This window comes from Periophthalmus magnuspinnatus, chromosome 21, assembly GCF_009829125.3.
Source record: "Periophthalmus magnuspinnatus isolate fPerMag1 chromosome 21, fPerMag1.2.pri, whole genome shotgun sequence".
NCBI lineage: Eukaryota > Metazoa > Chordata > Actinopteri > Gobiiformes > Gobiidae > Periophthalmus > Periophthalmus magnuspinnatus.
Genome location: NC_047146.1, coordinates 13,205,135 through 13,215,346, shown reverse-complemented (window position 1 = coordinate 13,215,346; position 10,212 = coordinate 13,205,135). Strand labels below are relative to the sequence as shown.

The 10,212-nt window shown below is 39.1% G+C and overlaps 1 protein-coding gene across 1 annotated transcript; it reads left to right on the top strand.

The window, feature by feature from the left end:
• The first annotated feature begins 748 nt into the window (after positions 1–748).
• On the top strand, positions 749–6,641 carry cytip (cytohesin 1 interacting protein). Its single transcript, XM_033987064.2, has 8 exons — positions 749–968; positions 1,824–1,867; positions 1,952–2,006; positions 2,518–2,620; positions 2,784–2,877; positions 3,798–3,864; positions 3,967–4,033; positions 4,737–6,641. Exons 1-8 carry the CDS (start codon positions 810–812, stop codon positions 5,180–5,182), a joined length of 1,035 nt encoding a protein of 344 aa, XP_033842955.1. The 5' UTR covers positions 749–809; the 3' UTR covers positions 5,183–6,641.
• The last annotated feature ends 3,571 nt before the right edge of the window (positions 6,642–10,212 follow it).

Below are 10,212 nucleotides of genomic sequence, written 5' to 3'. Positions count from 1 at the left end.
CTGATTGCATGTGAGCTTCTAGTCTGGGTTTAGAATAGATTACCCTCTTCATTTAGACCTGGTTCTAATATAATCCTTGTTTTGACCTTGTGGTTGGGTGGTAAAGCCCTGATGTAGCCTTAGTTTATACATAATTTGAATCCTATTTTAGTCCAGGTATAGATGGTTTGGTCCTGTCCTATAGTCTCAAGCTTTATACCTTATACCTGTCTTAGTTTAGAATGGGGAGGTCCTCATTTTATCCTTTTTAGGAGGTACTCACACACATAAACTGGACCAAACCACGTCTACATCAGGACTAAACTAGGCTCAAAACAAGACCAAACCAAGCGTGAATGTAGCCTAATTAGTCACAGTTCTGTCACTGATTTAGGTAAACATCCCGAAAGCCAACATTGGTACAAAAATTATTGGTGCTGAAAGTTGCAATGGTAGTAACTTTTCTTATTGAATGTATTGATGTTTTGATGCATTAAAAAAAAAAAAAAACAACCAAAAAAAACCCTGTCATTTTCAAAATAATTTTCACACTTTGTACTTTTCAGTCAATGCACACATCTATTTGGTAGAAGCTCTGGGGATTTCTTTGGGACAAATGTTGTTTCTTTGTCTCTCTTTCATTTACAATTCTTGAGAAAAAAGTTGCACCAGTAACTAGGTGTGCGAGACAGCCAGTGCACACTAACCACAAACCATCACATGAGCTAGATTTCCTGTGACACTTTTTCACTTATGGGCTGCAGGGAGAGGGCTGGCCCACACACTCACACAGCAGCCGAGCAGGATGGTGCATTGACGGACACCGGAGCATGCAGGCCACCATGAATTTCAATGTGTTCGGTCGCCACGGCAGCCAGGAGAACTGCAACCAGGAGGACAAGAAGAAGAGCTCCCTGTGGTACCGGAGATCTGTGAAGGGGAGCCGGGACAGGCAGAGGCAGAACACAGCAACTTTACCCCGCTGCAAGGTAAGACAGAGATGGAGAATAGTACCGTTAGATACACTTAGCTTATTAAATATACTAGACGTCCCATGCGTATAATGAAAACATGTTCTTATTTTGCATAACAACTTGGCTCTAAAAAAGCATAAGACTGTAAACAATAGAACAGTGAGCAAAAATGGTGTTGCACATTGTGAAACCTACTATCATGAAACCTGTGCAGTAATATTATCCAAGAAAAACACCACAGTACAGCATTAACTTATCATATGTACACAAGTAGGTGACACCGCCAGACTATTTAGGTGGAAAGGTGGGCTCCAAATATTAAGAATGCATGTTTTTCAAGGTATTTTTAAGCAATAATACAACTGTAATGAATTAAATAAATGCAAGACAGATATGTTTAATGTCATACTGTGGAACGTTCCAGGCAGAGCAATAATAATATCTCCATGGAAACCAGAAGATAGCAACCTGTCTACCAAAGAAAAGTTACCCCAAAGTGGATTTTTAAAAAAACAGCCATTGGGAAAAAATGTGATTGGATTATGCAACGTAAACATTGTATATGCATAATTCTGCTATTTTAATCTGTAAATTCTGTCAGTAAAGTTCAATTTAAGCTAAAAGGTCTCGTACAGAACGTACATGGTTATTTGAAACAATACATGGAAGTACTCATATGTATGTACGTAGGAAGTAAGAGTTCAGTGATTTAATGCCAGCTGTGCAACCACAACGCAACCATGTACGCCAGATATTTTAATCTGCTTGTGCGTTATATAATAATAAGCAATAATAAGCTGTATTAGGATCAGCAGGTCTTTACATAATGTTTAAATGCACTCACTGTACTGTATTGTTGTACGTTCACAGCCCAAACAGCCCAGGTCACTGGTGGATTACTCTGACCCACAAAGGTAAATACATCACGTCCCTATATATAAACAGTACTCCATTTTTCCCTGAGTATATATGACATTATATTTTTATATTTTCAACAGAACCACGATTGTACTTGAAAAACAAGACAATGAATCATATGGGTTTGAAATTCAGGTAAGCGTGCAAGTAGTAAACATAGTTGCAGTAGTGGTAAAAGTATCAGTAGTGGTAGAATAGACATAGAAAAGTATCAGTGGTATCTATATTAGTTACAATAGTACTTTAAAAATCATGCAGCGGTAGCAATAATTATAGGAGCTGCGAGTAGTATTTTTGGTATACAAATGTGTTGCCAAAGTTCAAGTACCACAAACAGCTAGAGGTTATAAACATAGTAGTGTAAGTTAAGGGCGTGGGCTAATTTGTGGAAGTGGAAGCTCTAGTATCAGATCATCCAGTCATAAAAGTATCAGGACTTGCACTAGTGGTAGTAGTGGCATCAAAAGTTAGCAAATATAGTCAAAGTAGTCAGTTTTACTTCAAATAGTCAAAGTAGTAGTGTCAATTTGTAGTGGACCAACTGCAATCTGCAATTACAAAATAAAATATATGTATAAAAAAGTTGGATTAGCTGTAGTCTGGTGTTGTACGTGCTCACATATTCTTCACATTGTATCTCCTACAGACATATGGACTACCACTAAAGAACAGTACTGGGGTGGAGATGTGCATTTTGATACATACGGTGCAAGAAGACAGCGTAGCCGAGAGTGCAGGGCTGACTGCAGGTAAACCACAAACTCACCTGTATACTGGGCCTGTACATGCTCCCTATGACCTTTCAGTACGTACGCTGCACCGCCCACACTGAAACTACACCACAATATCAAGTTTGCTCACGTAATTAATGCTTTTTTCCTTCTTCTTTTTCAACTTCCGCAATTTCTGCAGGAGATATTATCATAACTGTCAACGGTCTCAGCATAGAAGGACTGTCGGTTCAGCACATAACAGATCTAATGAGAGAGTCCACGAATAGTCTCAAGTGAGTTTGAATTCAAAATATAAAATACAATATGCCAATATGAGCGACAAGTGACATACTAACTGTAATAGTAAGTAGGCATACACAAAGGTTCTATATTATATGTTATACTGTTGTTACCTCATCAAGAACATACCTAGAGTTGTGTTTTCATTCACACATGTATGAGTAATCCTTTATTATTAGTCTGTTTATATGTGATGTCATGAAGTGGTAGTTTTCAAGTTAACAGCCCTTTTTACACTGTTCAGTAGAGATAAGCAATTCCAGGGCTGAAATTGTCCAAATGATTCTAGTGACAGTGTATGGAGTTTAAAAACACAGTGGAGCACTTCCTGTATCACCACATGACATCACAAGGTGGAAAAGAGTGTTTTCTGTTTGAGACCCTGCCTAAATACGCAGGTAACATAACTCCAGGTATGTTTTTGATGAAAAAACAACATTATAAAACAGTAGTAGTAGTAGTATCAGGCATGTACAACATACATAACATTCAACATAAAGCTTTTATCACTAATAGATTTACTCACAGTGAGAAAAGTAACTATAACTTATTCTATTGTTACACTGTAAAATATACCACCAAAGGTATTAATGAATAAAATGGTTATTAAAGAAAATATAATAGAGAAAATCAGACCTCCCCACACTGACATACATGTACTACTTGTCCTTTGATTGCTATAAATACTATAGTTAATAATAATCTACTGCAATTTAAATCACTAAAACAATTATTATTATTATAAATACTGCAAAAACACAAACACCTTTGCTATCTGCATGAACAACATTGAGTTACTAGTGTTGCTATTACAAACAATGTTGTGCAGCCTTAAAATAAAAATATGTTTAGGAAAAAAAAAATGTCTAGGTCAAAATTCAAATATATCATGTTTAAATTTTTGTATTTACAGAATTGAAACTGTAAGTGGAAATGTGGTGAAGCAAGCTGAACTGGAGAAGAAACGAAACCAGCTGAAGGTATTCTATTTTTCCACTCAGAATGGTCTTAGGACGGCTCTGTAGAACATAATGATAAGGTCAAACACCCTGGAAAAATAATTACTTTTTTTTTTTTTACAGCAATCTCTTCGTGACAAGTTGTTGGAGCTTCAAGCGTTAACTTTACAAGAAAAGCGTCTTGAGAGAGGTGAGGCTGGCTCAGCTGTCAGACCACAACATTTCCGTTCTCACTCATCTTCAGAGCTCCTCACCGCATCAGAGCAGTTCTGCAGAGCGAAGGAGGAGTTACCCTAACTTCAAACAAACCCTGATTATTTAAGAAAAACAAGAAAATCTAAGAAAGCCATTATATTTACAATTCACGACAAGCAATAACATTTCAAGAATAGATACTGTGATGGCCGCTACATTAATCAATTTCTATACAATGGAAGTGAATCTGATACTGACAAGATTTTTATTTTATTTTTTTTTACCTGTCAGCCTATTCAATATATTTGCAATTTGATTTATAAATTTGTGAATAGCCCAAAACACCAATAGCAGGCATCTAGATGATTTAAAACAGTGACATTTCATTGCAAAAAATAAAAAATGACACTTTAATTAACCTTATAAAGCATGAACAAAAACCTAAATCATAATTAAAAAAAATGTTTACAAAGAATGAATCAGGCTTGGCAACTACTTCTTTAATATACAATTCATAACCTCTTAATAAAGTAGTTACTAAGCCTGAATCATTCTTAAAAAGCTATTTATTCATGGTTTATTATGACTATTCACAGTGTAGTTCTTATAAAGTGGGCACAAAATTATTCCTGTTATTCTTTGTGTAATTTCTGTCAATGTTTTCAAGCATCTGATCTGTTCTTTCTTTCTTCCTTTAGGCAAATCCTCTGTCCCCAATCTCCACTCCTCAATTGAATCTGATGTCAATTCCCCCATTGGTCGATGGGGGCGCCGTTTCTCCAGCGACAGCAGCTATAGAAGCAGCATGACCGAGGACAGTGACCAGACCAGTGTATTCGGAGAGACCTACTCACCCCATCCCCTCAGCGCAGCCATTACCGATGACAACTGCTTCTTCTCTAATAACTTTTCCTCTCAATCCCAAAGATTTCCCTCTGCCAGCGCCTTCAGTAGCAGTTCGAGTCTGGCTGGGAGTAGCAGTTCCCTATCTCCGGCCTGGGATGAGATGAAGGTGTCGTCCATATTTGGGACTTTGCCGAGAAAAGGCAAAAGAGCCAGTGTCCGCAAACACATCCTCAAGTTGCTTCCTGGACTTCAGAGTTCTGTAGAGGAAGAGGACACAGGAATGAACGCTCCGAGATAGAAACATAACAAACACTAAGTAGCCTATAAATGAAATGGACTTGAAATACATGAACTGATAAAATGTGTAAATGTGAAAGATCGCATGCTGTACTGTGGAAATCAAATTGTTAGCTAAAGATGTGCTCATAAATACAGTTTTATACTTTGAAATATGTTTAAAGCAGGCTAAGAAAAGTACATTTTGGGCTTAGGATAAACCACATTCAGCTATATATGAGAATCATTTTTTTGTATTCACTAAAAAAATGAACCCTTTAAAGCTGCCATCTGTGATAACATTAGCCAACCTGCCCCTGTTGTATTCTCACATACCACCACTAGAGGCTGTCTATATTACTGCTGTCTGATAGCGTGCTAAGTGAGGGGAAGGGGGAGGGGTAGCAGGTTTCACATCTGCCATCTACTGAAAACAAAAAGAAAGTCGCAGAAAGAAACTTGCAGATGGTAGCTTTAAGCAGTTGTTTTTTTTTACCATTGGCTGATGTGAGGATTATATTGGGGGAGTGAGTGAGGCCTAAGTTCTCTAAAAGCATAGTTTTTCCCTTTTTGTATATTTTGTACATGGATACACTTTACCTAAACTATGTAACTATGTCTGGAGGGGAGGGGACAGCTCTTGCTTGTCTCCATGGAGATGTTCCTAAATGTTCACAAATATGGCATTAACCTTAAATATATTGCATTCTTACAATTATAGGTGTTTTACTGCTCAAAAATATCTGGAAAAACAGGGCATTCTTATCTCTCCACAGATCTGACCTGTATAGATAGTGGTATAGATAGTTTCATGCAGAGGTGCTCAAACTTTTTTTTTATCGAGGGCCACATCTCAAAACATATTTGAAGCGGAAGGCCACAGACCGGTGATCAAGGCAGTGCGGTGCTTTATACACATCTTTGACAGAGCTGCTGTATAATAATAAGGCTTGAAACACATTCATTTTATGTCTGTATCACACTGCAATGTGATGTTTGAGGATATAGTGGTAGAAATAGTTTAATTTGCTGTTAAAAGTACTGCTGATGAGCAACTGGGCCGGTTCAGCAGGAAGCCTGAGGGCCAATAAAAACTGGTCTGAGGGCCGTATTTGGACACCCTGGTTTAATGCAATGCTATAGATTTTTTTCAAAGCAAAAACATCTCTGTGAAAGCAAGCAGATGGCAGACCCTCCTCTGGAAAAGTTACATAGTATACCTTTAAAAACCTGTCTAACAGTTTTTGCACATTGCTGTATGTGATGGCACAATAGCTTTACTCATTGCAGTGAATGAAGTTGAACATATGTAGCACAGTTAAAACCACTCACGTTTACAGGATGTCATCTGAGTTCAGGTGTGCAAAACCACCAATGCAAAGATAGTCACCCAGCTATAAACAGGATGTGGGTACAGGATTTAATAGTTTTTGGTCATTTGAGTGCACGCATAAGGCAGTTTCTCTATGCAGACATATAGAATGAATTGTAAGTTCTCAATTGTAATAATAAAAAAAATTGTCTAAAAGTTGGATTTCATGTTTGTGTGAAAATCTGCAAAGCAAAAGTAATGACCTTTTTTTAGTGCCAAGTGCTAAAACCAACAACAGTAAAAGGGCGTTCTGACACAGGGAGTGATGCAGTAAAAATAATAGGTGAGATCTTTTGCAACCACAAACAGAAAGATGAGACATTATTTTCAGATGGACACTTCAAAAACAGAAATCAATTATGTTTACATTTGTTTTAGCTTTGTTTTCCTAATTTGGTAAACTGAGATATTGAGTACATTTAAGATATGTATTTATAGAGCATTTAAGAAAAAAATTACCTCAAATATTTCAATTGCAACATAAGACCAGTATTATAAAGCAAAATACGTAGTTGCAGTAATATAGTTGCCAAATGAAATAGTATTAAGTATACACATGCAATATTCACTACAAGTTGCAACAAAGCAGTCACAGATCAGCATTTGCATGTAACAAAAAAATAAAAATAAATATTACATGGAGCATTTTTTCTGTAATTTCCAGTAATTTTGTAAACCACGTGTTTTCGAAAAATGGGTGGATTCCTTTATTATCGCATCAAGATAGCAGTATGGTGCAGCTGCTGGGAACTGTGAATGAAGACCAAATGTGTCATTCACAGAAGAGGCAAAAAACATTTAAAGAACTATGTTAGTGAACTGTATCAGGATCACCCACCCTTGTGTATTTAAAACAGCAATCATTTATCACTTTAAAATCATTCATTCATATATATATATATATATATATATATATATATATATATATATATATATATATATATATATATATATATATATATATATATATATATATATATATATATATATATATATATATATATATATATATATATATATATATATATATATATATAGCTTCAAAGTATTTTTTTCTTTGTTTACGAGACACGAAAACAGAAGTGTAAAACCACCTCTGCATAGTTATGCAATTTGGTTTAAGGGTTTCAAGGCAGGGAACTAGACGATGTCATGCTCACAATCTCACAATATCTGCACAATTAACCCATCTATCCACCCGTCTTAAATATATATATGCACCATGTTATTCTGTATTTTATACGTATGTTTATAGAAGTGCATTTTTAGTTGTAAAGAATAACCAAATTGCATTGATTCTCTGAAAAGTTGCTTGATGATGGCAAAAAAGTAATGATTATAGAAAGATGCCACCGTGTTGATGTATAGTCTTTACTGAGGGAGAAACTGTGTGCAGACAGTGAATAAATTATCCACAGAGACAACACATGCATTATCTCCCATAACTATAGTGATCAATTTAGAGTTTGTGCTTCTGCAAATCAAGCAGGGCCGGGGTGACAGACCGGTACTTGAATAAAGAACATGGCCTTTTTCTGTCACTGTGCCCTTGTGCAAGATACTAAATCCATCTGGACTAGATATCAGTGTAGTGTGAGTGATTAATGGTGATTGGAGGGCTGAACATAGCAGTCTTGCTCGTCACTCTGCCCCAGGGCAGGTATGACTGCAGATGTGCTAGCAGATGTGGCTTATCACCACTGAGCAAGCAGGAGATTTTCATTTACAAGTTTTTATTGTTGGAAAATGGCTAGGTGGCATTTTTGAACCCTATGTATATGACCCGGACTCTGAACTAACAATAACCACTACCTGGTCGGGAGCATTGGGAAGGGATAGGGGGTAGGTGAAAACTGAGTTTTTTGAACACTCAAGCCTCAGATGCAGGACAATACAAAATTGCTCAAACATCCATCCATCCATTTTCTTCCGCTTAACCGGGGCCGGGTCGTGGGGGCAGCAGTCTAAGCAGGGACTCCCTGACTTCCCTCACTCCGGACACGTCCTCCAGCTCCTCCGGTGGGACCCCAAGGCGTTCCCAAGCCAGCCAAGAGACATAGTCCCTCCAGTGTGTCCTGGGTCTTACCCGGGGCCTCCTCCCGGTGGAACACCTCCCTAGGGAGGCGTCCAGGAGGCATCCTGAGCAGATGCCCGAGCCACCTCAACTGGTTCCTCTCGACGTGTAGGAGCAGCGGCTCTACTCCGAGCTCCTCCCGTGTGACTGAGCTCCTCACCCTATCCCTAAGGGTGCACCCGGCCACTCTGCGGAGGAAACCCATTTCAGCCGCTTGTATCCGCGACCTTGTCCTTTCGGTCATTACCCAGAGCTCATGACCATAGGTGAGGGTAGGAACGTAGATTGACCGGTAAATCGAGAGCTTTGTCTTTGGACTCAGCTCCTTCTTTACCACAACAGACTGACCCACCCGGAGAGAGCAAACCACCTTTTTCTGGTCGAGAACCATGGCCTCGAATTTGGAGGAGCTGATCCTCATCCCAGCCGCTTCACACTCGGCTGCAAACCGCCCCAGTGCCTGCTGCAGGTCCTGGCTCGAAGAAGCCATCAGGACAACATCATCTGCAAACAGCAGAGATGAGATCCTGTGGTTCCCAAACCAGACCGCCTCCGGCCCCTGGCTGCGCCTAGAAATTCTTTCCATAAATATAATGAACAGAACCGGTGACAAAGGGCAGCCCTGGCGGAGTCCAACATGCACCGGGAACAGGTCTGACTTACTGCCGGCAATGCGAACACAGCTCCTGCTCCGGTCATACAGGGACCGGACAGCCCTTAGCAAAGGGCCCCGGACCCCATACTCCCGGAGCACCCCCCAAAGGGCACCACGAGGGACACGGTCGAATGCCTTCTCCAGATCCACAAAACACATGTGGACTGGTTGGGCAAACTCCCATGAGCCCTCGAGGACCCGATGGAGAGTGTAGAGCTGGTCCAGTGTTCCACGACCAGGACGAAAACCACACTGCTCCTCCTGAATCCGAGGTTCGACTATCGGTCGGATTCTCCTCTCCAGTACCCTGGAATAGACCTTATCGGGAAGGCTGAGGAGTGTAATTCCCCTGTAATTGGAACACACCCTCCGGCCCCCCTTCTTATACAGAGGGACCACCACCCCGGTCTGCCATTCCAGTGGTACTGTCCCCGACCGCCATGCTCAAACATCATATAATCATATAATTTTATGTATGTATATGTTATGTATGTTAATGATGTGGAAACACCAGTATAATGTGTCTGTGTGATCTCTCAGTTGTCCAGGTCTGATCCATAGCAAGAAAAAAAATTTAAATCTGTCAACTGACAAATCGTTAAGTTGTCTACAACAATTTGTCCAGTTGACACATATAAATTTCATCTTTTGTTACCATTATAATGTGGTTAAAACTCATGGAAATTTATTCTACATATGCCTCCTATAATTGTCTGTCCGGTTATGGACACAGTGTTTAATTCATGATAAGGATCCATCTTTGACCTTTTAGAGGCCAGATATTTTAGTTCAGGTATAACTTAATAAAAATGTTCCTCAGGTTTGCTCCTAGAACTTGACATAACAGAGTTTTGTGGTTAAGTAAACCAGGGAATGTTAATCCATGCTCCTGTGGTACAGAGAGATTAGAGAAGCACTGCATTCACTCCATATGCAGATGTAAGGACCACA